Genomic DNA, 27641 nt, shown 5'->3' on the forward strand with positions numbered 1-27641 from the left:
TTCTTTGAGTTAAGCATGTGTTCTGGCATGGCCGTTAAGTATCGATTTGCATTCTGAGACTTACATCATGGTAGTTTTGTATTTTAATAAAATACTTAAATTCTTGTCATCTAACATAAAGAAGCCGTTCCTGCAGCTGCCTGTGCTAAGATGTTTCCTGGCAGCAGCAGAGATGTGCATGGCTTAAAAGACTGCATATACTCTATCCTGCACTGTTCACATAGCAGGCAGTTTTTCCTGAGATCTGCAGGAATGATAAGAAGGAATGCTCCTGTCTTCTTTTTTTCAGTCTGAAGTATATCTGTAAATAAAGAAAAAGGCTTGTACTTTTTTCATTCATTTATTTCATGTTAAATTAAGTTTTGTCTGTTTTGCAGCATCTGTAGAGGATTTTAGTTGTTTAAGGAAGGCATAGTATGTTGCTTCTTGATCATAGAATCATAGAATGTTTTGGGTTGGAAGGGAGGTCATCTAGTCCAACCCCAATGTTGATCACACTTCTTTTGTGTGTGTTTATGAATATGGATTTCAAACTTTGAGTTCTCAAAGTTTCTTTGAGTTGTCAAAGTCTCTCTTTATCTCTGTAAAACTTAGTGGTTTGGATCTTCTCTTGTCCTTTCCTGTTCTTGCATTCTTTTTAATTACATTCTGGGAAGGGCCTTAACAGAGGTGCTGCAGTGGGGAACACTAAAGGAAAGCTGTCATTGTAGGCTGGAAGGGATTGGGGTAACCATATGGCAGATGTTTAAAAATACATCATTTTCTTATTTCCCTTCATTAGGGGAAATGAAGATATAAACTGGGAGGGAATGTAATATTAAGGCAGCATTCTGATGAGGGAGTCTTTAGTAGAGAGCTCTGTATTATATAAGGGCAGGCTACTTTAATCTCTCTAAGGGTGTAGGTCGTATTGGTTGTATTGGTTGTTGTCAGTATTAAAACCAGACATCACTTCTCTGAACAAGCAACCTCAGTATTGGTTTGTGTGGTCAAACTTTACAGAAAATGAAGCCTCCCAGAAAAGTGATGAGCAGTTCTAACAATGAGGTAGGAGGGTTATTCTTTGTAGGATCTCTTTCAAAATGCAGCTTAAGTATTCTTTGCTTCCTATCAGAGGGCTCCTTGCAGCACCAATCAGAAATTTCTTCTTGTCTCTTAATCCTCAGTAGTATTTCAGGTTCTTCCTTCTACTGTTCTTGCTTTAGCAATAAGTAACATCATTCAACTGGATTTGCCGTTTTATGCCCTAACAGGCCTGCTTTGTCTTCCGTAATTGAGGAAGGTGGTGGTTATCATCTCTCCCTGGTGCAACTGAGTTCTCTTTGTCTACTTAATTTGCATGTTCTCTAGCAAGGAGGTGGTACTTTGGGCTTAATAATAAGGATAGTAAAACGGCATATGTGTGTGTCAAAGGACTTCTTGTAGAAAGTGAAGAAGGGCACCTTGAGTGTGTTTGGAAAAGGACCAGGAACAAGTAACTGAAGCCTTCAGAGTTAGTAGCTGTTGTTTTGAAACAGCTGCATTAATAGAAATCGTTAGGCATCTAAGTTAATCTGTTGTTGAGCATGTACACATGTGTAATTGTTTTTACCTTTCCTACTACTAGTCATCCCAGCACAATAATCCTCAATTTGTGTGGGTGGTGCCAGCATTACGTCAACTCCATGAAATCACACGTTCATTTATTAAGCAAACTTACCAAAAGCAAGACAAGGTAAGAATATATGCTGAGATTTTTGAACCCCCTGATAAGTATGTGTGGCTCTGCTTCTGTAGAACATGGAAATTTGAATTTAGGGGGCGGAGGGGAGGGAAGGCAGAAAAACTAAAAAACGCTTTGACAAATACAGTTTAGTGATATAACATACACCAACTGTTCAAGTAGAGATGCTGTGTTGCGTGCTGTCCATTTGTGTGTGCATGTATATATGTATAAATCTGTTTGCTGTGTCAGGACTAATTTATTTTATTCTTAGCTTTTTGTAGAATAATTAACAGGCATGTCTGTTAAGAAATGAACAATGGCTGATGTTTAGACCAGCTGCTTTGTAATTGAATTGACATTGTCTCTTGGAAAACAGACTAATATGCCAGCAAGTCACATGTGTTATACGGTGGCTGAGCGGAGGTGTGAGACTTTGTTTGCAATCTGCAGCATGTGTATTTCGGCACATGCTGGAAACAGTAATGTCAGGGGGCTTTGAATGCTTGGAAGGGATACACCTGACTGTGAGGGGGAAACATCACTCCTTCCAATAAGAAACACGTCTGTAGAAGAGCAGACTGCTGTGTGCCCGTGCCTGTTTTACGTATTTTCTGAAAAACCTCTTTTCTCAATGGTTTGTGTTTTTGTGTTCACAATGGTTTGTGTTCTCAATGGGTTTTGTGTTTTTTTGGGTTTTTTGTTTTGTTTTGTTTTTTTGCCAAGAGCATTATTCAAGATTTAAAGAAAAACTTTGAAATAGTGAAGTTGGTGACAGGAAGCTTAATATCATGCCACCGCTTGGCTGCATCTGTGGCAGGTCCAGGAGGGCTTGTTGGAGCAACATTAGTGGATGGCCGATACACTTACCGGGAGGTACTGAACCATAAATCTCTTACTACTTTAGGTTTTTGAAAACATGATGTAGTATATTGCTGACCAAGTTTTGCGTAAGATTAGGTGGTGTTTCATTTTTGGAATTCACTGGTATGTATGTTCTCTCTGGTGAATAATTACACCTGTATTTATTTATAGTTCTGACAGTTATGTATTAGGGCTTGTTGTAGCCTTGTTGTTATATGATAGAGCCAGGGTGGGCAAACATCACAATCTACAGATTTCTTAGCAAAGTCTTTAACTGGTTGAGAGTTAGATCTCCCCACCCCAGGACCTCCTGCTCTGAGCGTGGACAGCTTCAGCTTCTCCACAAGCTTCAGTTCAACTGCCCTTGTAGAGACTATACCTTTGAATTTGGTGTGAAGTTCTTGAAACCTGAAACAGATTTGCTAGTTAGGACATGGAAGCCACACGCACAGATAACTTGTATCAGTTAGTTGCTAAGGTTTTGATAATTATATTTTCCATGCTAGTTGTGACTTAGTAACTAATGTCAAATAATACCTATATCAGGAAAGTAATAGCAAATCCAAGGGGACTATAGCGTTCCTTTTTGGACAGTTAATAAAAAAGAAGTAATGTTCAAAATTGTGTAAAATAGAAATAAATCTCACTGCAGAAATAATTTCTGTTTTCCAGACTTTGCAAAGTGTTTTTTGACCAACTAAGTTTGCAAAAAAAAATAAAAAGAATGCTCAGAGTTCTTGTTTCAGAAAGAAAAGTCTTAAGCTTGAGTTTTTGTTTCCTCTTTCTCAGTATTTGGAGGCGCATCTAAAATTTTTGGCATTTTTTCTGCAAGAAGCCACCCTTTATTTGGGCTGGAATCGTGCCAGGGAGATCTGGGAATGCCTTGTAACTGGCCAGGATGTTTGTGAGTTAGATCGAGAGGTAAGAAAAACTTGAAAAGTTGGTGCCTGTGGTTGCAGAGTGAATCTTAATGGATCATAAACAGCATGTGCATTTTTTGAGACATGTGAAACACAAGTAGCAAATGCAAACTAAGAATGCATTATATGCTTTGTTTAAGCTAATGGAGCCACTGTTGCATATTCAGCTTTGACTAGGATGCTCTTTTAACATTAAATTTGACTGAAGGAAGAACGTTGGCCAGATTAGTTGCAGGTTTATGGCTGCTGGTTTGAAAAGGGATATGTGCAAGTTTGTGGACTCATAAGAGACATTCAGCATTATTTGGGTGAAAGGTGACTGTGAAGATGAAGTACCCTAATGCTGCAATACAACCTGTATAATATGTGAGGTTACTAGGAGATTAGATTTTGAACCTCTTGCTGTAGATAAAACTTCTGTAAGATGAGTTACTGTAGCATCTGACATAGTGTGCCAATGCTGTATAAAACTAAAATATTTGCCATGACAATGGGGTAAAAATACACTTGCCTTTCATTCACAGATGTGCTTTGAATGGTTTACAAAGGGACAGCATGATCTGGAGAGTGATGTACAGCAACAGCTCTTCAAAGAGAAAATTCTTAAACTGGAGTCATATGAAATTACTATGAATGGTAAGAAAATGGCTTTGGTCAACAGATTTGGTTTTTAAATATATACCAGAAATTTGCTTCCTAAGCCTTCAAATTAAATATCCAAACAGTTCTGTAAATCAGTATAATAAAGAGGTCTTTTTCTATCATCTTAGTAGTTCTAGAGGGAAAAGGTCATCTCCTGTATTTGATAGCTTGATTTTTTTCAAAAAAGCATAGAAATTTAGCCTGACCTGAATAAAAATCTTGCACCTTTTTTCACTTTCAGGTTTTAGTTTATTTAAAACTTTCTTTGAAAATGTGAACCTGTGTGACCATCGACTAAAGAGGCAAGGAACTCAGTTGGTGAGTGTTCTGGCAAGTTCATTCTCATATGCTACCTGTGGCATCTTGGGGATGGGAAGAGGTGAGACAAGGATTCTTTAGCAGCTGTTTGACATGTTCATGTTTGTATTAATATGCAGATTGTCCCTCTAGCATTAACACTGTTAAATTCTGAAGCTAAAACTCCAGAATTACAACAGTTAAAACTGGAACCTGGTATGTAGCTTCTAAAATTTTGCAGGAGGAATGAGTGGACTACTTTTTTATTAATAATTATGAATTCTAGTATGCATTTTTTGCTTCTCCCTATCAGGGAAATACTCCTCTTTTTATTTATTTATTTTTCTTCTTTACAAGAGACTTATTGTATTCAAATTCTAACCTGCAATAATTTTTTTACTCTATGATCCTTCAATGTTTTTGTTAAATTAATGGTTATATATTAAGTAGTTTTCCGTAGGCATTTTAGATCTTTATCACAGAGAGTTAACTTCAAATGCATAATTTTTTGCCAACTATCATAGTAGGTTTTGTGATGCTTTATTATGTGGTTATTTACCATGTTGACCTTTGTGAAACAAATTCCATTCACAGTTAATTTCTTTGTGCTTTTGAAGTTTTTAATTTTTCAGTTGGCTTGACTGAGAGTGTTCTTTGGAACTTGTGTATCCACCTGTAAACAATTTTTTTTTTCCTAGTATAAATATACAAATCTGCACCTATTGATTTCACTTTGCACTGTGCCAAAGCTTGGCAGCATGTTGGAAAAGAAAATTTTTAAGGTTCAGTCAAAAGATGCCTTTCCAGCAGATGGAAGACTATTTTGTTCCTGTGTTTCAACTCACTGTTGTGTAAGAAATCCAGTTATGTTTTACTGTTGTTCTTTCTTGCATAGACTGTAGAAAAACTGGAATTAATAGGAATGGATTTCATTTGGAAGATTGCAATGGAGTCACCTGATGAAGAAATTGCCAATGAAGCTATTCAGTTGATAATAAATTACAGCTATATTAATCTAACTCCTAGACTGAAAAAGGTAGGCATGTATTTGTACATGAAAGTGCTTTGACATTCATAGAGCCTTGATATTCTGCATGTTAAAATGTGTAATTTGTTGGGTTCTGTCAGTTTGAGTAATGCCCATGCTTTTGTTTTAATTTCTAATTCATTTGTACATTTTATCTTTAGGATTCAGTATCACTGCACAAGAAATTCATTGCTGATTGCTACACACGATTAGAGGTAAAGGACAAATTTTAATTGCTCTTGTTTCATTTTTGTATCTTAGAATTAATAATTGACTAAGATAATTCTATTTAAAGAAAAAATATTTCCACAAATATTTCTTGTCCTCTTAGCTCTCCAGGACATACTAATTGTCTGTGTAAACCAGCACTTAATCTCTGCTTTGTATTCTAGGCAGCCAGCTCTGCACTCGGTGGTCCAACATTAACACATGCTGTTACAAGAGCTACAAAAATGCTTACAGCAACTGCTATGCCTACAGTAGCAACATCAGTTCAGTCTCCTTACAGGTAGGCCTGCCTTTAAAAGAATAAATATGAGTAGATGTTTGCTCCCAGCTGCTTCCCACATGATTTTGAGTGCTAATTAAAATTCTCAGTATTGGTAGTTGTATATTTTGGTGGTTTCTCAATTGAATATTCCAATTACAATGCAATTTGAGTTTCAAAGCGACTTCGAAAAACCTGTGTTTAAAAAAAAAAAAAAAACACACAAAAAAAACCAAAACAAAAAAACAACAAAAAACACCCCCAACAACATCCCTCTGACCCCAAAAACCAGCCAACAACAAAAAACCCACAAAAAAACCCATAAAAAACCCCTGAAGACTATTACCAGCCTATTAGTCTTGTAATATTTCTGGGGCAGCAGGTTTTAGGTTTGTTTTTTTCTTTAACTGGGACAGAAAAGGGTGGGTTTTCATCCTCTAGCTTGGCTTACTCATACCTAAATGTGTGTAGCTTAAGTACATGAGCATAGGGTGAGACCTTTAGAAACATGAAGCTTCTTCTGAAGCTGGCTACATCTCAAGCAGTATAGCGCAAGCTTCTTGGCCTGCTTTCCTAGTTAATTTCAACTGAATTAACTCCAAATTTAAGGAATTATATTTGAAAACAGCTAATTCATGGTAGTTACCTGTGGGCATTGTAACTTGTCTCAGAGATCAATCTTCTCTTGTTTTCAATGTTTATCTCTAGGTCAACTAAACTTGTAATAATTGAGAGACTGCTGCTGTTGGCAGAGCGTTATGTGATAACAATAGAGGTAAGAGATGTAATTTCTTACTAGGCAAGTCTAAGAACACAACTTCAGATATTATTAAAAATAGTAGGAGTTATTTAAACCTATGCAACTCTAGTAACTTTGTTGCATACCATCATAGAAATGTCAAGGGTGGTATTTGTTGTCATCCTTCTCTTCCTGTAGGACCTTTACTCTGTTCCCCGAACTATTCTACCTCATGGTGCCTCTTTCCATGGACATCTTTTAACTCTTAATGTTACGTACGAGTCTACCAAAGATACCTTCACCATAGAGGTATGTGTGCACAGGTTGTGTGTGTCATGTGGTGTTGATCACCAAGCTACTTCTGGGTTTTTTGATGCCTGCACTGAACAGAGTAAGCTGGTTTTATGGACTTCAGTCAGTTTGAAAATTCTATCTGAAAATGTTAAAAGTGTGTATAAGGCTGCTGTAATGGAAGTGTCTACAGACTAAATGTATTTTGATCATCATTCTGGTGTGGGAAAAAGAGGTTGTTTGCTTAGTGTCAGTGATAAACCATTTCTACTGCTGTCCTACCGTGTCAGTCTCTTTTGTGGACAAGACCTTTACCGCCCTATGCAAAGGGGCAGGAAGACTTTAATGGAAGATTTTTCTTTTTCTTCTCTCGGAATTTACTGCTTGAGCAGACTTACTGAACCAGTGTCATTTAATTTTACAGGCTCACAGCAATGAAACTGTAGGGAGCGTCAGGTGGAAGATAGCAAAAATGTTGAATTCACCTGTGGATAACATACAGATATTTGCCAATGACAGCCTGGTATGTTAACTACAAAGAATTCTCATTATTTATTAAATTGAGTCTCTTTTCCAGAAATAAACGATAAATATTTTCTTGCAGCTAACTGTAAACAAAGATCAGAAACTACTCCACCAACTGGGCTTCTCTGATGAACAAGTCCTTACTGTAAAAACATCAGGAAGTGGGACTCCATCAGGGAGCTCTGCAGATTCCTCAACCAGTTCCAGCAACAGTGGCGGTGTATTTAGTTCATCTTATGCAATGGAACAGGTACAGCCTGTAACCTTTCCTCAGATTTTTCCCGGAGGACGGGGTGGGGGATAGTTGGGGGAGAGACAGCTGGGGCAGAAGAGGTGCAGTAAGATGAGAGAGAAGCTGTTCACATCAGCTTAAGTATCCAGTCTTTAGTAGTCTGGTTTTGCTTTCAAACTGCAATTGAAACAAAGCATTTCAATACACAATTGCTTTATGCATGCAGATATGACTTTGTATTCTGTCACCTGTTGTAGCCTGCTTGGTGTTTATTAATCTCTATGGGGTCTTTTAAACAAACAAGACCCATATGATTTAATTTTGAGATTGTGTATTTGTCGGGAGAGAGATTTCCAGATTTCCACTATTAACAAAGCTGCAGTATGAAAATGAATGAAGAAGCATCAACTTGCATTGATGTTGAAGTGTGTTTGGATCACTCCTGGTCTGCTTTGTATGTCAACCCTAACTTCAAAAATCAATTGTTAAAAGGGAAATGGGGTAATGTAAAAATTCAAATGTTGTTTCAGTCTAGAAAGTAGCTGGGATTTCTATGAGCCAGGTTGACATCTGGATCAGTTGATTCAGTGAAGAGCTCTCTTAAATTACTTGCAACAGAGAGGGGAGAAAAAGACTTTTGTATTTATGCTTAATTCCTAGGAGAAATCCCTCCCTGGAGTAGTCATGGCTCTCGTGTGTAATGTGTTTGATATGCTTTACCAGCTTGCCAATCTAGAGGAGCCAAGGTAAGCAGACTAAATGGTTATTAAATATTGAAGAAATGCTCACACTGCGAAGTTTGAATAGCAAGCTACTTTGCAGTGTGTAGGCATCCACCAGGCCACAGTGTGTCTAAGGTCTATTTTGTGCAAGTAACTTCTGATAACTTTCCAGGATAACATTGCGAGTGAGGAAGCTTCTGCTCTTGATTCCCACTGACCCAGCTATTCAGGAGGCTCTTGATCAGCTTGATTCCCTGGGAAGGAAGGTATGGATTAAACAATAACTAATCTTGGTGATCTTGACAAAAAGGATTTTACTACCCTGTCAGATTATAATCTGTGAAGGGTTTAAAACTCTACTGCAAAATAATGCTTATGTTAAAGATTATTGATTTATTTCCAAGTAGCTGGAAGTGAGGGATTATAGGGATTACAGGAAATGTGTTGCCAATTGCAACAACATGCAGTAGTCTCAAAATATTTCTTCTGTGGCTTATTCCTCCTAGAAAACACTGCTATCAGAACCAAGTTCTCAGTCTTCAAAATCACCGTCCTTGTCTTCAAAACACCAACATCAGCCCAGTGCTAGTTCAATACTAGAAAGTCTTTTCAGATCTTTTGCTCCAGGCATGTCCACCTTCAGAGTGCTCTACAATTTAGAGGTAAGAAAACAGATTTACTTCTTTCTACTTGTGTTTCTGAGGACTAAGGTTTGAACAGTTCTGAATTTCTTGGGCAGGAGTCCACCATGACAGGGTCATTATGGAAAATGCGAATGTTATGTCATAGTCTACTTTCATGTATGTGATAAGTTCTACACGGAATGAAAGGGGTAAAAAGTTTCTCTTTAGAGTCTTCACTGTGAAGCCAGGCCCTTTTTGTGATTTGCAAGACGGAAGGAGTATTCTAAAGTAAGTGGAGAGGAGCAAAGAAACATCAAAGTCTTTACTGTTTAGCTAAAATTCCTGCTTGAATCTCCAGAAACCCCAAGTATGTGATTTTTGGTGTATATATAAAAAAAAAAAGCTGGCTCCTTTAAAAATTAATGGGAGCTGTTGTTTAGTTTGATTGGTTTTGCTCTATTCACTTTGAAAGAAAATGAATGCTAACTTCCCTTCTGTAGAAGTCTACCATACTCTGTAGAGGCTAAGGAGGAATATTTTTGAGAAGCATTCAACTGCGAAGAATTTTCACTATCCAAATGTGCTGGGCTTTTAACCTGAAGCTTCTGGCCTGTTTTAGCTGTGCATGTAAAGTGAGTGGAATATGTACAATTTTTTTTTAATGCCAAGTATTCTCCCAAGTTCTTTAGCCAAAACACTGGATTGGACCCGGTAAAAAGGTTCTTTCCAGGTGTTCAGTGCATGGATTTTAAACAGTATAAGAAAGTTCAGCTGCTGTCATTGTTAGGACACTGTAATCTGCACACTCTAGGAAGCTGGACAGTTTCTAGTTCTACTTGCAGGTCCCACTGTTTATAAGGAATCATTAAAATATGGTTTGAACAACATGAAGTTGGAGGACTGGTTGCCAGCAGCTTCAAAAACAGTAGACAAAGTTATTCTCTTTCATTCCTGGTGTGTTCCAACATTATTGTAGGAATTTTCTTGTTGTTGCTTTTCTTTGGGTTTCTGCAGTCTAATCTTCGTCTTCCTACACTGTCATCACGCTGCAGCGTTAGGATTCCCCCTTTTCTGTACAGCTGGAATGAAATATATTTGATGATGTCTTTGAAATACATTGATAAGTTCTACAGCTGAAAGCAAATTATTTAGTATATCACAGCAAGGGTATCTTGTTGAACTGGCAAATTATATTACAGTATGACGAGACAGTTACCTGCTGCTTCTATGCCAGAGAAAATAATAAAATGAAGTAATAAATTGCTTGCTTTTCTGGCAAGCGATGAGAAGTAGTAAATTGGATTAGATGTGTAGAGTATGTGAGTGGACTTGTTCCTCAAATCCAGTCAAGCTAACTGGAAGATGATATCTGTCAGGTAGTGTGTGCTTTTTTTATCCTCTCAACTGGTGATCTGTTGCAAATAGGGGAACTGGTCTGAACTGCTTGCTGAAAAAATGTGCACAGCAAATTTGCGGAGTATGTGAAAGAGATGAAAATTAAATGCTACAGATGTTCAGGATTATATCATGCAGCATTGTGATAAGATTTCATGCCTGGAACTCTGTAAACCATTCTTCTGACCTGCGAACCTGGAAGAGGCGTATTTTGTTTTCCCACATAGAATCATAGAATTGTTTAGGTTGGAAAAGACCTTTAAGATCATCAAGTCCAACCGTTAACCTAACACTGCCATCCCACCACTAAACCATGTCCCTAAGCACCTCATCTACCCATATTTTAACATGCCAAAGAGACTTTTCAAGAAAGTAAATAACTTCTGAGGGTTTTCTGGGGAGGGGCTGAGCGTTTTTTGTTTGGGTCTTGTGTTCTTTTTTTCTTTATGTAAAATGACGTGAAATTGATTGTAAATGTACTTGAGATCTGACCCACAGAGACCACAGACTTCCTTATGGCCATGTTTCTGAGCGTAATTGCATTCTGTGAAGTTTAGTGCTGACTTAATATAGGAGGGGTGATACAGTGGTGATGTTTATAAGGCCTGTAGAATTGCCTGGACCATCTTTAAAAAAAAAAAAAATAATAGCAGCAATACAATTACTGATTCATGCCTTCTGAAACATAAGTAAGCCATCTGTAGGGTGTTGTATGTGATACTGTCAACTGAAAATCTAGAAAGGAGAAGTATTTGGGCTCTTAAGGAGCACCAGCTGAGCCTGAAGACAACATTTCATGTGCTAGAGTATGTACTTTATTCTTTCCCTTAAAAAGCAAACTTCAATGAGAAAAAAATGCCCTTTGATTCACAATAATTATCTGTGTAATAGCCATAGTCATCCTGAATATTTTTTTAATGGGATTTCTCTTTACTGACTACAGCTTCGCATAAGTGTATTGTTAATTGCTTCAGTTGTAGTGAATTTTTTTCTGTTATACTTTTAACCTTCAGCAGAAAAAGAATACGAAGGGGGATGGTGGTGGTGTATGCCTGCTTATTTATGCATTTATTTTAGGTACTGAGCTCCAAGCTGATGCCAACCGCAGATGATGAAATGGCAAGAAACTGTGCCAAGTCTTTCTGTGAAAACTTCCTCAGAGCGGGAGGGTTGAGGTTAGATTTCAAAATCTTGACTCAATTTATAACACTTCATTTGGTTAGCAGTTCTGCGTGGTTTCTGATTTCCACATTGTAGCACATCAGTACACCTGACAGCTTTTTTTTCAGAGGAAAAAAAATCCACCCAAAGCTGGTTTTTTCATTATCCAATGTCTGAAAAGCTACTGTAGCTACCATAGTAATGTAACCAAGTACATGTTGTTAAACCCCAAAATAAAGTTAGGCACAGATAAGCTTGTGAAGCATAGGTTTTACTAAGGTAGTTGATATTTGGATAGTTAGCATTCAAGTGTTTCAGTTCAAATTTGCAAGCGTGTACATTACACTGTCCTGCACAGATACCAGTGGACACTTTAAGCAGACAAAGCATAGATATTGCAGTGGTAACCAAATTTAAATTTTACAGTCTCCCAAAATTCAGACCCTTCAGATAAGAATTGAGGCACATTGTGAGTGGTTTGGAAGACCTGGCAATACTGCTTGTGCTTGTGTCAGATTTATCAAGTATATGTTGCTTTCAGTAATTTTATCCACCCCACACCCCATAGATCCTGAATCATTTTCCAGCGGGAACAGGAAGCTTTCATCTGTAGGTGTAGGAGGGTAAAATGGGGATGTCAGTCTCCAAAGATTCCAGAGTGGCAGTTTTAACTGGCACTCAGCTGTCTGAATAGGAGGAGGGAAGGATAGAGATAAATTAATTGCAGCTCTCTCCTAATTTAAAACATTCTCAAATGGAGTCTGTCTTACTGATTTGTTTTAAGTTTGGTGGTGAATGTGATGCAGAGAGATTCCATCCCATCAGAAGTAGACTATGAAACAAGACAGGGAGTCTATTCCATCTGCCTGCAACTTGCAAGGTATGTAATTGCCTTTCATTAGAGAAAAGTGCTGTTTTCTTGGCTTTTAGAGTGTGTCTTGTAATATTTAAGATTAATTGGTACTTTAAGTTCTGTTTCATTAATTTGCTGTGAACGTTCAGAAACAAGCCTCACGTTTTTGCTTTGTGAATGTAGGTTCTTGCTTGTTGGCCAAACAATGCCTACATTACTGGATGAGGATTTCATTAAAGATGGAGTAGAAGCATTGTCCTCACGCCCCTTCCGTAATGTCAGCCGACAAGCAAGTAGGCAGATGTCCATTTGTGGAACACCTGAGAAGTCATCCTACCGACAGCTCTCTGTGTCTGATAGATCCTCCATTAGGGTAGAAGAAATCATACCAGCAGCAAGAGTTGCCATACAAGTAAGGAAGTGTTTGGTGATTTATGGTGTTGTAGCAGTGTCATCTCCAGTGACAGCTGTATAACTCCTGGATTTTTAATCAAAAGTCTACCTTTTATACAGATTCTTGCCCAGGCTTTACTTAAAAGCCTCTGAAAATACTATCAGTCTCTCTTCCTGATCTTGATATGAATTTTAACAGTCTCAGAAATTATTTTGGCAGTACAAAGGAAGCAGTACCCAATAAGCATTTACCAGAAATAGATCTACACAGAAATTTTACTTGTGATTTATTTTTGGTCATGCTTAACATCTTGTTCTTATTAATTTTCTGTGAATAGAAAAGAGAAGATTCCTGCTTGAACATGTGAATTCTAGTCCATGTTTCTTTGAATTAGAAATTTTGGGCAAGTTTTTTTGTTTCAAATAGTTCATTAAATTAAATTTACTTGATGGTACACTAGGGAAAAAGGAATTTTTTATTTTCAATACTTTAAAGAAAATGCTGTTTTTCTCTTTATAGGCATGTCAGTGTAATTAATCTGAGACTGGCTATTTACTAAAAGTCTAATCTGACAAGAACTCAACCCATTTGAAAGTGAAGTCCAGCTGAAAGAAACTTCATGGTTAATGTAACGAGTGTATTATGTTAGGTTCTTGGACAGTGCTTCCCAAATAGATCAATGTGATTGAAATCAGCATGCCTAACTCCAGATAGGTGAAAAGGGTATCTACACTAGTGGAGAATTTAAAAAAGAGCTACTTCCTCTTAAGGGAGCAATACTGATATCTCCTTGGGAACAAAAAAACTCTTGTGTCCTTGAGCCTGCTTAGAGAAGAGAGAAGAAAACAAATCCAAATGTTAATTTGACATGATCCAGAAGTTACATTCTTCTTATCCCTATGATTAACAAAGGCTGTTGAATATCGCAGAAGTAACTGCTGTTTCTTGTTCCTTCAGACTATGGAGGTGAATGATTTCACTTCCACAGTGGCTTGCTTCATGCGACTCTCTTGGGCTGCTGCTGCAGGACGACTGGACCTCGTGGGCAGTAGTCAGCCAATAAAAGAGAGCAACACTTTATTTTCTGCTGGGATTCGGAACAGACTTAGCAGCTCAGGTAGGTTAACTGAGTCTCTAAACCAATCTAAAGAAAGCATTTGTTTTTTTCTTAATTGAACACTTTGAAAGCTTGAAGCTGAATTCATTGGAGTTGCTCTCAGACGATCCTCTTGGGCCCCTTCCAACTCGGGATATTATATGATTAAATTACACAAATCTGAGGAAAATGCTGTACATTCAAGTGACATTTAGAGAAGTTTTTTTTAATTGTGGGGAACTGAGCAGAAGCTGAAAACATTTGAAAAATGTAATGGATTACACTACTTGTTCATTTCTTAATGCAGGAAGTAATTGCAGCTCAGGAAGCGAAGGAGAGCCAACTGCGCTGCACGCTGGTATCTGTGTGAGACAGCAGTCCGTATCCACCAAAGATGCTCTGATTGCTGGAGAAGCCTTGTCTCTCTTGGTAACCTGCCTTCAGCTACGCAGTCAGCAACTAGGTATGAAATAGAATTGGATTAGTCACTATTTGGCATATAATTAAGGTGGGGGAAGGCTTTTGGAGACAGACAAGTACAAAAAAATAACAAGAAACTTCTAGCTCTGTAAGCTGAGATAGCTCAAGTTAAAACCACAAAATTTCATTTAAAAATACAGGGGTTTCTTTCCAGGACTGAAGAACAGGTGGCATTAAACAAGGCATGTAGTGTTGTCCTTAGTGAAATGTTTTGGGAAAGCTGACTTAATACCAGTATATAAATATTTCCACTGGCTTTGAAGTATGTAATTCTTTAAGTGCTGCTCTTTGCATAGCTAGTGTTTAGTACTTGAACCTTTGTATATGGGAAGTGTAAACACTGGTGGTGGTGGAAGGCAATGAAAGATGCTGTTATAACATGGTGCCAGTCTCTGGTGAGGGAAGGAGATGGGGAAATATGCAAACAGCCATTACTGCTTTTCAGTGTTGACAGGGGGGTGTCCTCTAGGTCCTATGGTATTTTAATGCAAGATTGTACCTGACTTATTTTAAATTATTATTTAAAAAAAAATAGCCTGGTAATCTTCTGTTTTAGGATCTTTTTACAATTTGCCTTGTGTTGCCGATTTCATCATTGATATACTGCTTGGATCACCAAGTGCTGAGGTGAGGATCTTTATCTTTTCAGAACTATAGAAGTTTTCACTTCTAAATATTCTACTTCTGAAATGTGTATACTTTGATCATCTAGTGTGGTCTAAAGACAAAATTGTTTATTACAAATATTCCTACAGTTTTTTGTATTTAAATTAATAACATTTATATAATCGTTAGTAATTCCAGTATCTAGTGATGTGTTGATAGAAAATGCTGAAGTATTACATTCTTTAGGTTTGTTTAATCCATGAGGCGTACAGGACTGTGCTGTGGCTAGTCTAAAGAAAATAATCTGGTGAGGCAAATTCTGTAAAACTAGTACTTTAGGGAAAGTTCCAAGTAACTTTAATCTCAAAATATTTGGTTAAGATTTAATTGACTCTTCTGAACTTTTGAAAAATTCTTCCAAATGTCAGAACCCTCCTAAAATTCATTCTTTCTGTTTTAAGATTATTCTGGATATTCTAAAATCTAGAGATTTTCAAGTCATGCTTACTTCATTTCATTGCATCTCATGTATTTTGCATGAAGTCATTGCATCTTTTCTCCCTTATCTAAATTTGTAATTTGTGCTTAATAAAGCATCAGAGCTTTTAGCTCGGGGATAAAAGCAGGTTGCTAAATCCATATAAAGAGAGAAACCCTGGCTGGCGGGTGCAGAGCTCATAATCTGGTTTACGCAAGCTTTTCAATGTCTGTTTGTCTGTTAGATTTCTAACAAAACAGAAGTGGGTTTCTGGGTTGGTTGTTTTGTTGTTTTTTTTTTTTTTTTTTTTTGCAACCTTTACGCAAGCTTTTCAATGTCTGTCTGTTTGTTAGATTTCTAACAAAACAGAAGTGGGTTTCTGGGTTGGTTTTTTTTTTTTTTTTTTTTTTTTTTTTTTTTGCAACCTTTGAGCAACTGCTAGTATTTGACAGTGACACTGTTTCAGATTCGTCGTGTTGCCTGTGACCAGTTGTACACCCTTAGTCAGACAGACACATCAGCTCACCCAGATGTACAAAAGCCAAACCAGTTTCTCTTGAGTGTTGTTCTTGGTGCCCAGCTGCCTCTTTGGTCACCAACCAGCATCATGAGAGGAATCAACCAGAGGTAAGTCAGCTGCGTGTTTATCAAGGAAGCAAGTCTGTCATGTTTTCAAATGAATAGCGCTGTGGAAGCTCTGAGGCACAAGAGATTAGGACTTTGCAAGTCTGTCAACAGTAGAGATCCCTGTCATACGCCAGATAGTTTTGGAAGTATGTAAACTGAAGGGAAATAAAGATGAATTCTCAAGGTACAACTCTTCTTCTGTGAACTCCTATAGTTCAGCTTATTTGTCTTCCCATTTGGGAGATGGTAATGGCTAAATAGGCCTGCTCTTTCTGGGATGTGGTCATGTCAGTCAGAACCTGGCTGGAATCCTACATGAGGCATAGAGGCAATGGGGTGTATGACAGTAACATTGAATTTATTTGATAGTATTGCTTAGATCCAGATCAGAAACCAATCCTAACATCTCCAACCTTTTCAGTGATGTCTGGACCCATGACTTCACATGATTTCTTGTTGCTGATGTTACCCATTACACCTGTAAAGACTGTAGGTATCAGTCCTGTTAACTTGTCCCTTACTGGCCAAAGGTTGTTGAATTTAACAGTAACTTTAAACAGCAATTTGTAGAGGAATCTGAATAGAGGAGTAACTGACAAGTTAAAACGTGTTGTTTTATCGTCATCTGATAATTAACTACAATTGTTTTGAGATGAAGGAAGGAAGCAGGATTAAATGTTATTCAGAAGTAGCTGTTGGGAAGGAATTTGTTTTAAAGCTGCAGCGCGTGCATGCAGAAGCATACCTAGATAGCTACACTGTTTGGGGTTAGATGGACAGAGCACACAGGCCTTAAAGGCAACTGCTTCGAAAAAAGTTTCTGATTTTAAATTAAACCATTCTTCTATTTGTACCTCTTTCAGACTTTTGTCCCAGTGTACAGAATATTTTGACCTGAGATGTCAGTTATTGGATGACCTCACATGTAAGTATGTACAGGCACAAATGTCATTCCAATTGCAGCTTCCAAACATGTCTTCCTTCTGTAGACGATACATAGAATTGTCTTCACAGAGGGATTACTATACCATGAATTCAGTGTGACCTGCCAGTGCGCCGGCTCTCCTGTGTTAACACCTGGCATGGACTGTTCTCGGTGTTCAGTAACAACAAGGCAGCTCACTCCTTTGGGAAAGTGAAATGAGTATACCATGGAAGGTATACTTTGTAAACACTGGAGGAAACTAGACCATTACCAAACTGTTTGAAGTTCTCTGTATTTATATTCTACATTTATAGAGCTGTTAATTTTTCTGGGTTTTCTTTTTCTCTTGCAGCATCAGAAATGGAACAGCTAAAGATAAGCCCGGCTGCCATGTTAGAAGATGAGATCACCTGGCTAGATAATTTTGAACCCAACCGCACTGCTGAGTGTGAGACCAGTGAAGCTGACAACATCCTGTTAGCAGGACACTTGAGGCTCATTAAGACTCTTCTTTCACTTTGTGGGGCAGAGAAGGAAATGGTTGGTAAGTATTCCTGCTTACTCTAAAGTGACTAGACTAGTATGAGTTCTGCATAGCACTAACAAATTACTTGATCAGTAGTCAGTATGTGTGAAGCTGTTATAATACATCGGTAGAAGTGATACAGAGCTATAAGGAGTACCTTTGTTGTACCTTTGACATTTGATAAAATATTTAGGTATGATTTTTGTTGGTATGGTGCTATTAAGTGATTTTGCTGTTATGGAACATCTTTTGACATTTGCAGTGATAATGGAAGCATTTAACAATAGACATGGATTACTGTGTTACAGGTTCATCTTTGATTAAGCCATTGTTGGATGATTTCCTCTTCCGAGCATCCAGGATTATTCTGAATAGCCATTCTCCAGCAGGCAGTGCTGCAATCAGTCAGCAAGACTTTCATCCAAAGTAAAAACTGGGTTTTTTTGTTTACGTTGGGTATTGTCTTAGATCTCATGAATGCAAATGTCACACTGGTGCTACAGATACTGGGATTTAATACCAATGTCTGAGCATTTCTCCAGTTCTCTACATTTCCTACATAAGTGTCCAGATAGCATTTTTAAAAGTTTTTGTGTGACCCAAAATCTTTGCTTCTCTGTACTTCCAAAGCCTGTGCATTTAGATCAATGATGAACTGCAAGCGTGAGTGAGTGCTGATTTCATGAGTCCAAAGAGTACTCCTTTAGCTCATCATCACTTGGCCAGTCAGCTGAATTGGAGCATAAGCAGGAAATTAACTTTCCAAGTCCCTTGTAAATGAGATTATCAAAAGCTCTGCTATCTTCTTTTTCCCTTCAAAAGAACTGTGTTTTGTAAAAAGCTAATGCTGAGCAAGTCTCCTTGCACCTGAGATGGCTGATAATAGCCCAGAGTTTTGTACTGCTGCAGCTGGATTGCTTACGTTACACTGACTCGTTGGTGTTAGAGTTGGATCAGGCATATCCACACCGCCTTTCCACAAACCCTGAAGAAGGTTCCAGAGGAGCATTTAGCAACACCTGAGCTGAACGGGACTTCCTGCACCTTAGTGTTTTGCTCCAGCTTTGCTCCATTGCAGTTCATCTCAAGCATGCTCTTTCATTTGTTTAAAGTAAATAAAGCCTTTTCTTTGGCCTTTAGAAGAAAGGGCTAGTGTGCTTGGTCCACTGAAAAGAGCACAATAGAAGTGTTTTGTACTGGTCTAGCACAGCTTAGGTCATCTCTTGTAGCAAGTTATCTGGTCTAGCTCTTTCAAAGCTTGTCTCCTATGTAAATAAGTCATTACGGCTCCATCAGTGTTACAGTGATAGAGAATAGCTGGCTGTTTGTCCTCAGATGTACAACCACTTCTGTATCTTCTTTTCAGGGTGCCTCCTTTTCCTTGCTACTGCATGTTAACAACAGGTGTCTCCATGTCAGTAAGGGAGGCTTATTTAAAGGAGTGTTTCTGGTGCTGCTCTTCTGATTTGATTCTTCTCTGTTCTTCTTCCCCAAAAAATTAAAAATAGCAGTCTGCAGTCTCAGGAATATTTTATCATTTAAAGTGTTCCTTTTGAACATTAATTGTCACTTGTTCTGAGTAATATGGCTTTCTGGAATTAGAAATAATTGTGTCATCTACAAAATAGATCTCAAATGTGGTTTTCTTTTTAGGTGCAGTACAGCAGATAGCCGATTAGCTGCTTATGAAGTGTTAGTAATGCTGGCTGATAGCTCACCTTCCAATCTCCAGCTTATTACAAAAGAGCTGCTTTCTATGCATCACCAGTGTGACCCTGCACTTACCAAGGAGTTTGATGTAAGCAAGAAGCCTTCTTTGGTTTGTATTAACATGGTTTGGAGTACTGCCTACGACCTTCTTAACTGCTCCATTCATTAAATGTCCATAGTCTTCAATTTAAAATGACAAAAAGCATAAACAAAAAGAATAAACGCAGACCCATTTGATCTTCCTCAGAAGCAAATACTCCAGTGAGTCTTTGTCAGTGATTATCTGAATAAGAAAGAAATATTTCCTAAATATCACCAAGTTCATTTAGATACATTTTAGGCCATTTTAAGTTTTGTGCTATCTGTTAAATATCTAAATGACCCAATACAGCACTCTTGTGATCTTTTAGAGTTTATATTCCTGGTTTTCCATTAAATTGCTCTTGACATCTCATACAAGTGTGATTAGAAAAGCTATAGATTGTTGTTGGGAGTCTCATGCTTTTTATAACGTACTGGGACAAAAACATGTGTTTGTCATTCTAGTATCTTCCGCCAGTGGATAGTCGCTCCATTTCAGGATTTGTGGGACTGAAGAATGGTGGTGCTACTTGTTACATGAATGCTGTCTTCCAGCAGCTGTATATGCAGCCTGGTCTCCCAGAGGTAATTGGTTCAACATTCAGTAAAGTCGTCTTTTTGGAATTACTGTCACCTGAACTGGAGGTTCATCTTAGCACCATTTGTAAATGAATTGTGTAAAATAAATAAATGAAACTGTGTATGTACATGTGTGTGCATAAAGATATACACACAATAAATGTATAAACTATAAGTTGTTGTGCTGTGTATCATGACAACTTACAGTAATCATTTTGCCAAGAGAAAATTTAACAAGGTTATTTATTTCCTTCCAGGCCTTGCTTTCTATTGATGATGATACAGACAATCCAGATGACAATGTGTTCTATCAAGTTCAATCTCTTTTTGGTCATTTGATGGAAAGCAAGCTACAGTACTATGTACCTGAGAACTTTTGGAAGGTATTACATCTTTTTGTTTAGACTATATAGCTTTCCTGCTTAACAAGTAATCATTTATTCAGCTTTTTCTCATTGCAGAATTTCTAGAGATAAAGTTCTACTTCAAAAAGCCAAAACATGTAAAAATAACAAATTTCTGTAAAAATTATTTTCTTTAGTGATATGTTTATGGAAAAAACACCTTTTTATATATATTTATACTTTACATAGATTTTCAAGATGTGGAATAAGGAACTTTATGTTAGAGAGCAACAGGATGCTTATGAGTTCTTCACCAGTCTTATAGATCAAATGGATGAGTACCTCAAGGTAAAATCCTTTCTTTCCTTGTTTAGATACATCTTCTTGGTACCTTTTCTCTCTTTCTCCTTTGTTCTTCAGAAAAGAGGACAGAGAGCTATTTGGCTTATTTTATAATTACTTAGTATTCAGAAGTTTAAAATTCCTATTGCTTTCCTGGTCTTTCACTCTGCAATGTATCCAACTGATGTCTAACTTTACATCTCCAACAGAAAATAGGAAGAGACCAAATATTTAAGAATACTTTTCAAGGAATCTTCTCTGATCAGAAGATCTGCAAGGACTGTCCTCACAGGTAGTGTTAAATTTAGTGCATTAGTTACCAAGTTATGTGCTCCCATAACTATTAAAATATGTAGGTCAAAATAGCACAAGCAGGTAGAGACATACGCCTCTGTGAGTATCACAGCTGTTGATAGCTATGGGGCAAATGCAACGTTCTTTCCTAAGCATATGTCTTGTTAATGCAAGTTGGATAGGTTCTACTCTGTCAATGCCTTGACTATTTTTCTTCTTGGATTTAGGTACGAGCGTGAGGAAGCCTTCATGGCTCTCAACCTAGGTGTGACTTCATGTCAAAGTCTGGAAATATCATTGGATCAGTTTGTTAGAGGAGAAGTTCTGGAAGGAAGCAATGCATACTACTGTGAAAAGTGCAAAGAAAAGGTATTGGTTCTTAACGTATGTAAAAGAAGATTCAGCTCTAGCTTGGTATTTTCTTAAGCATTACATAGCCGTAGAAGCCATGCTTAGATACTGCTTACTCTTCCTACCTTCATAGTCAGAAGGTTAAATCCATAAATCCATGCAGATAGCATTCTTCATTCCCTATAATTCCTATTGTAGATGACATTTAGAAGGGTGGTAGGATGGTGAAATGTTCTGTCACATACCAGTGCACTGCACAAACTCTGTATTAGCTGCAGTGGTGCTTTATCTCTGTGATCATCCTGCCTTCCGTGGCTGTGTTATACATCTGTTCAAGATGGCTGGAATCAGGCATCTGTAGAAGAATGCTACAGAATGTTTGAGGTATGTAGATAGAGTGATATTCTATTTTCTTTTTAAGAGAACTACAGTGAAGCGCACATGCATTAAGGTCTTACCTAGCCTGTTGGTGATTCACCTGATGAGATTTGGCTTTGATTGGGAGAGTGGACGTTCTATTAAATATGATGAGCAAATAAGGGTAAGAAAACTTTTATGTATGGTGCTCCCCACCCTGCCCCGCCTGAGCAGAATCTTTCTCTTCCTATTCATTCTTCCTTCCTTCCCCCACATTTTGGTACTGGGATTTTGAGTATGTGGTATGCTTACAACATGATGATGATACAGAAAATAAGTATTTTTCTGTAGAGTGTTCCTTGTCTGCAACATTCTCAGACTCCTTTCAGAAAGGACAAGCAAAAACCTCTGTAAAGGCATTTTATTTAACTTCTGTGTCATAAGGATAAAAAGTTGAAACACCATGTTTTCCTCTGGTGTTCCCAATGTGGGAAGTATTAATACAATTCCCATAAAATTACACTAAGCAGGTGCACAACGTAATCTCTCAGTTAATCTGAAATATCTCTTCAAACAGTTTCCCTGGATGCTGAACATGGAACCTTACACTGTGTCAGGGATGGCTCGCCAGGACTCATCCTCGGAAGTGGGGGACAATGGTAGAAACACAGATCAAGGAGGTGGAGGCTCCCCAAGAAAGAAAGTTGCCCCTACAGAAAACTATGAGCTTGTTGGTGTGATTGTTCACAGTGGCCAGGCACATGCAGGGCACTACTACTCCTTTATAAAGGACAGGAGGTAACAGCCAAGAAGATTTGCCGGGGTGGTTTGAGAGCGGTCTAAAGACTACTTGATTTGGGAAAATATAGTGAGCCTTTCAGAGCTCTGTTGGAAGCACTCTTCCCTTTCTTGACAGCCAACATTGTGGGTGTTAAGACAATAACATGAGACACCATATCACAAGTCTCAGGAATTCTTATGTACTTCGTATTGCACTTTAAGGGCTTCCTATGATATTTAGTTGCAGGTGATGTGCTTCTCATAGTTGATTAAAGCTTATCTTTTTTTAAAATGAAACTTTGACAATTGATTGAACTAAGCTTTCTATTTACTGTCAAAACAAATGTGATTTAAGGGTTGTCATTGCTACGGTATTCAGGGTGGTTTGGTTTTTTGCTAGACAGTCAAGTAATGTTTCTGTTGTGTTTCTGTTTTGATCACAGGGGATGTGGAAAAGGAAAGTGGTATAAATTTAATGACACCATTGTCGAAGAATTTGATTTAACTGATGAAACCTTGGAATATGAATGTTTTGGTGGAGAGTATAGACCTAAAGTCTATGATCAATGTAAGCAGAATTACAGATTGATTTACAGTAGCTTTATATGTCATACTGGTTCTCAGCAGAGGTGAAGCTCAGTCCATTATATCTACCTTGAGTGACTTGGTCTAATAATCCTTCCAAAGCATTTTTTTCATAATGTCTTCTGTTTACTGAAGGGTATAACAGCTTGTATATGGCCTAGTATTCAATTGTATTCACTGTTGTTCAGCTGTTTGCAGACTTAGTAGCAGAGGAGATCCATAAGTAAAACAAGCCTTGTTTTAGGCTAGTAAAAATGATTGTGCATAGAACATGGCGTGGCATCATACAGTTAAAACTTTAAGAAATTAATTCCAAATAAATTTCAGCCAATATTCAATTGTTTCATAAGTCTGATAGTTATCTTTTTAAAATACGTACGCTTTTTGCAAAAATATTTTAAATTTGGTTTTTATTACTTGCTAGCATAGACTATTTTTTTAATCTGAAAAATAACTTCATACTGCCATAGTGTATATTACTTGCACACCCAGTTTCACTTCCCTATAGGAATGAAAAAGGTACTAAACCTTCAAAGGCCTTCACTGAATGCCTTTTCTCCCATCAGCTAACCCTTACCCTGATGTTCGTCGGCGTTACTGGAATGCCTATATGCTGTTTTACCAGAGAGTGTCTGATCAGAACTCTCCAGTCTTACCAAAGAAAAGTCGAGTGAGTGTTGTGCGTCAAGAAGCTGAGGACCTCTCATTGTAAGTTCCTCTTGGGTCTGTAAAGGTTTCTCTTATGTTGACATCTAGACCCTATCTCCAGAACTAAGAAATTAATAATTCCTGTTTGACAAAGGAGTATACTGACCCTTCTGTTGCTTTGTTTTGTCTTTTAAGCTGCTTAATGAATAGTCTTTTATTGCTTTTATAATTTCCTCTTCCATGCTGCTGTCACTAGTGGCAGTAAGAAGTTCAAGCTGATTGACAGCCTTAAGAAGTATTTAGACTGTCATCTAAATTTGCCTTAAGATCATACTGGCTGTACTGGTATTTTAAACTTGAACTGTAGATTTGTCATAGGATTTCATTATTCACCTTGAGCTTGTACGTATTTCAGATCTGCTCCATCTTCACCAGAAATCTCACCCCAGTCATCACCTCGACCCCACAGGCCCAACAATGACCGCCTCTCCATCTTGACCAAGCTGGTTCGAAAAGGAGAAAAAAAGGGACTTTTTGTAGAGAAAATGCCGGTGCGGATATATCAGGTAGAGCACTCCAAAAACGGCAGCTAAATCCTACTCATAGGAAATTTAAGCATATAGTGAGGAACACAGTAACTTTGAAGGTGTCCTTGAAGTAATTCCTTTTTTGAAAGCAAAGCTAGAAAATAATACTGGATTCTGTCATAAAGTTATTAACAAGCTGCTCAGTGGTACATTATTGTAAGTTTTGCTGTCCCTTCCCAAAAAATTGACCCATCATTCTTTGCTTTGAAGAAACTGTAGGCAAGTTAGTCAAATATGAGATAATGGCAGCAGTCAGCATGCAAGCAGGAAGAGATGAGAGCAGAGATGATGCTTCATTTGAAGTACACTTGAGGAATAATGAAGAAGATGGCAAATTACAGTCATCCTCCTAGTTCTTGAGTTCACAAGAATGTAAGAAGGGGAGAAGAGAAACCAAACCCAGATTCAATTCTGTTTGTGTCTATTAGCTTATGTAATACTGAGTATGTTCTCAAAGGGGAAAACAAGGATGTTGAAGGCAACTTTGCAAGTCAGGGGTGAAAATGTGATGGTGGTGGCAGAGTAGTGAGAGGATGGTAGAACCTGGATATCAGTTAGCTGTCATAAGAGGAAGGTGTTGGTCTGCTGGCCTGCAGCTCTGGTCCATACAAGAAAGGATACAGTTTTGCATGTATTTGGTCTTCTGAACACATACCACCCTGCTGATCTGCACACATTCAAGAGAACCTACATCACATACGCAGTCAGAATAAACTGTGCAAGCTATGTATGGCCCTCCACATCGGCTGTATCGGGGCATTACAGTCATTTTAGGTATTCTTCTATTGGGGTTGTATTATTACAATAAACAGAACTTGGCTCAAATTTATTGAGTCTTTCAGCAAAATCTCATTTGGAAAAAGAGGGACTTCGCTCTGTACATGTACATTTGCTAAGCAAGCCTTTCATGTTTGAAGGATGTTCTCTTGGCTTTTTTATTAAAAGCAAGCAAAAAATAGAACTTATCAGCAACTCTTCCTTCTTCTTTTCCCTCAATGGCCAAATGATTTCAGTCTCTCATCTGTTGTCTTGCATTTTGTAATATCCTTGGAAGAAAAAAGTCACTGATTTTATACAAATCTTCTAGGTCTCCTATATGTATTTTCCCCTCTGCTGAAGCAGTGATTCAGAGCATGAACAGGATAGGTCTGACGCTGGTTTTTAAACACCACACATATTTACATAAAAGGTGCAATTTTAGTTAGAGAAATGTACTTTGACAACACTCAAATTTTTTTGCCTCCCTTTACAGATGGTGAGAGATGAAAACTTGAAATTTATGAAGAACAGAGATGTATACAGTAGTGACTACTTCAGTTTTGTTCTGTCGTTAGCTTCGCTGAATGCTGTAAGTGTCTAGATTTTAATCTTAGAGTATTTGGAATATGTTGGGTAGAAAGGGCTGCAGAAGCTATCTGGGTCACAACCAGGAAAACTGGAACAGAAGGGTTGACATGATTTTGTGTTTCCAGCTGAGCAATTCATTGTCTCCAGTAATTTTTCACGCTGATAACATCTGTCTCAAAGCTTACTCCAGCCTCCTGTTCTAATAGTGGGAGAAACATTATTGTGCCATAGTAAAACTTATGAAATAACACACACCTTTTCTAATGATGCAAACTGAGTTCTAGAGGGACAGAAATTCCTCTGTGTATGGAAGATCCAAAAGTTGGTGTTAGTCACCTCAGAGTTGATAGACTTTCATTGGAAATACAGTTTACTGTTCAAGTTTTTCTAAATGGAGTAATAAACCAGCATATTAAATTTATTAAATCCACAGATCTAGTGGGCCTTACAACAAGTCTGTTCCTGTTTTAGCGTATTTGTTGACTAGCATAGTCAGTGCTGGAGACTGATTTTAGCACAGAAAAATGCTTTGTTTTATTTTTTCTAAATGAAGTAAATTACTTGAATAGAACGTGTTGATGTGTTTAAGAGGCAGTGTATGTGCTGCAGGCACACTTCTGCTCTGAAGTAAATTTGACATTTCTTTCAGACTAAGGTAAAGCATCCTTATTATCCATGCATGGCAAAGGTGAGCTTACAGCTGGCAGTCCAATTCCTCTTCCAAACCTATCTCCGAACCAAGAAGAAACTCAGGTAAGGCCTTGTTCTGGGTAGTCTAAAAACATATTCTGAGGTTTTCATGCTTGTACCTACAGCATCTTGAAATAAATACTGTGGGTAGCATAGATCGTTCACAGGAGTAGCAATACATTTCTGCTTTGCATTGGAATCCCATTGCAAAGAAATCTGAGAGAGGAAGGAGAGTCATATGTAACCTGACAGTTTGCTGCCTCTCCCAGCTGTCCATTATCTCAGTGGTAGTGGACTGGGTGCACGGAAAGGCTCTAATGGATTTAAAGACGGCAAGTTGTTCCAAAATTCTTCTCTAAGTGTTTTTGTCTTAAGCCGTCTAATGTATGTTCAATTAAAGTAAAAATTCTTTCTGTTTGGCAAGCAAGAAACGTGGCTTTTCCCTTTCATTACTGACCGTTGTCCCTGTTTTGTTAAAGGGCTGATACAGAAGAATGGATTGCCACCATAGATGCACTGCTCTCCAAAAGCATTGATGCTTGTCAGTGGTTAGTTGAATATTTCGTCGGGCCAGAGGGCCGGGAGCTTGTAAAGTAAGTACTGGTAATTCTGTCTTAGGTGTTTTGTGTCTCATGTAGGATAAAGCTTCCTAATAATATGATCTGGCCTATACTGACATATTGCCAAAGAGTTGACTGTGCACACTCTTTAAACAAACTCTCTAGGTAATTACTTAAGTTTTTATTGGTAGTATTTTCTCTGATTGTGCAGCTTTCTGGGTAATTCTGAAAATCTAATAAAATAGTGCAGTGTACATGGAGGAAGATTCAGATGTTTAATTTAATGGAGTGCCTTGTAATACATTTAAGTTTATGTCTAGTCACTCCTGCAAGTGGTGGGAAAGGAGAACATGGTGAAAGTGTTCGGAGTGAGCGAAGTTAAATACTTACCTGACAAAGATCACAGATAAACTGTGATTAGACCAGGTTGGACAAGGCTCTGAGCAACCTGATCTAGTTAGTCGTGTCCCTGCTCACTACAGGGGGTTGGACTAAATGACCTCTAGGGGTCCCTTCCAACCCAAAACGTTCTATGATTCTGTGAAACTGGAAAAAATCTTGCCAAGCTCAAGATCAGCTAGTAGGTGTTTTGAAAACACCTAAGACACATTCTTGGAAAACTGACACATTTAGAGAGGTGTGTCAATGTAAAGAAAATTTTGTCATTGAAGCTGTATTGAAAGACAGAATCCTATGATAGCTTTTAGTTTTAGATTTTTTGTTACTTGAATGAGTAAATGTGAAATAATATTATTGGCCTTACTAGTGACAAGC

At 37.9% G+C, this 27641-nt stretch overlaps 1 protein-coding gene across 1 annotated transcript in view; it reads left to right on the forward strand.

The window, feature by feature from the left end:
- USP24 (ubiquitin specific peptidase 24) overlaps positions 1 to 27641 on the forward strand; it is a 63933-nt gene that overhangs the window by 24573 nt on the left and 11719 nt on the right. The window contains exons 16-54 of the mRNA XM_009636245.2: positions 1607 to 1714; positions 2429 to 2578; positions 3356 to 3487; positions 4011 to 4122; positions 4370 to 4446; positions 5321 to 5461; positions 5614 to 5667; positions 5845 to 5960; positions 6648 to 6714; positions 6877 to 6987; positions 7394 to 7492; positions 7574 to 7744; positions 8387 to 8472; positions 8621 to 8714; positions 8955 to 9110; positions 11544 to 11641; positions 12412 to 12507; positions 12664 to 12892; positions 13832 to 13991; positions 14278 to 14433; positions 15007 to 15077; positions 16001 to 16161; positions 17025 to 17086; positions 17439 to 17630; positions 17921 to 18038; positions 19266 to 19410; positions 19869 to 19988; positions 20240 to 20365; positions 20576 to 20674; positions 20878 to 20960; positions 21190 to 21331; positions 21735 to 21854; positions 22248 to 22468; positions 22894 to 23018; positions 23602 to 23743; positions 24099 to 24249; positions 25523 to 25618; positions 26267 to 26370; positions 26787 to 26900. Of these exons, the coding sequence (XP_009634540.2) occupies positions 1607 to 1714; positions 2429 to 2578; positions 3356 to 3487; positions 4011 to 4122; positions 4370 to 4446; positions 5321 to 5461; positions 5614 to 5667; positions 5845 to 5960; positions 6648 to 6714; positions 6877 to 6987; positions 7394 to 7492; positions 7574 to 7744; positions 8387 to 8472; positions 8621 to 8714; positions 8955 to 9110; positions 11544 to 11641; positions 12412 to 12507; positions 12664 to 12892; positions 13832 to 13991; positions 14278 to 14433; positions 15007 to 15077; positions 16001 to 16161; positions 17025 to 17086; positions 17439 to 17630; positions 17921 to 18038; positions 19266 to 19410; positions 19869 to 19988; positions 20240 to 20365; positions 20576 to 20674; positions 20878 to 20960; positions 21190 to 21331; positions 21735 to 21854; positions 22248 to 22468; positions 22894 to 23018; positions 23602 to 23743; positions 24099 to 24249; positions 25523 to 25618; positions 26267 to 26370; positions 26787 to 26900 (4805 nt within the window). The remainder of the gene's footprint in view (positions 1 to 1606; positions 1715 to 2428; positions 2579 to 3355; positions 3488 to 4010; positions 4123 to 4369; positions 4447 to 5320; positions 5462 to 5613; positions 5668 to 5844; positions 5961 to 6647; positions 6715 to 6876; positions 6988 to 7393; positions 7493 to 7573; positions 7745 to 8386; positions 8473 to 8620; positions 8715 to 8954; positions 9111 to 11543; positions 11642 to 12411; positions 12508 to 12663; positions 12893 to 13831; positions 13992 to 14277; positions 14434 to 15006; positions 15078 to 16000; positions 16162 to 17024; positions 17087 to 17438; positions 17631 to 17920; positions 18039 to 19265; positions 19411 to 19868; positions 19989 to 20239; positions 20366 to 20575; positions 20675 to 20877; positions 20961 to 21189; positions 21332 to 21734; positions 21855 to 22247; positions 22469 to 22893; positions 23019 to 23601; positions 23744 to 24098; positions 24250 to 25522; positions 25619 to 26266; positions 26371 to 26786; positions 26901 to 27641) is intronic.

Source organism: Egretta garzetta, unplaced genomic scaffold (assembly GCF_000687185.1).
Source record: "Egretta garzetta isolate BGI_Z169 unplaced genomic scaffold, ASM68718v1 scaffold163, whole genome shotgun sequence".
Taxonomy (NCBI): domain Eukaryota; kingdom Metazoa; phylum Chordata; class Aves; order Pelecaniformes; family Ardeidae; genus Egretta; species Egretta garzetta.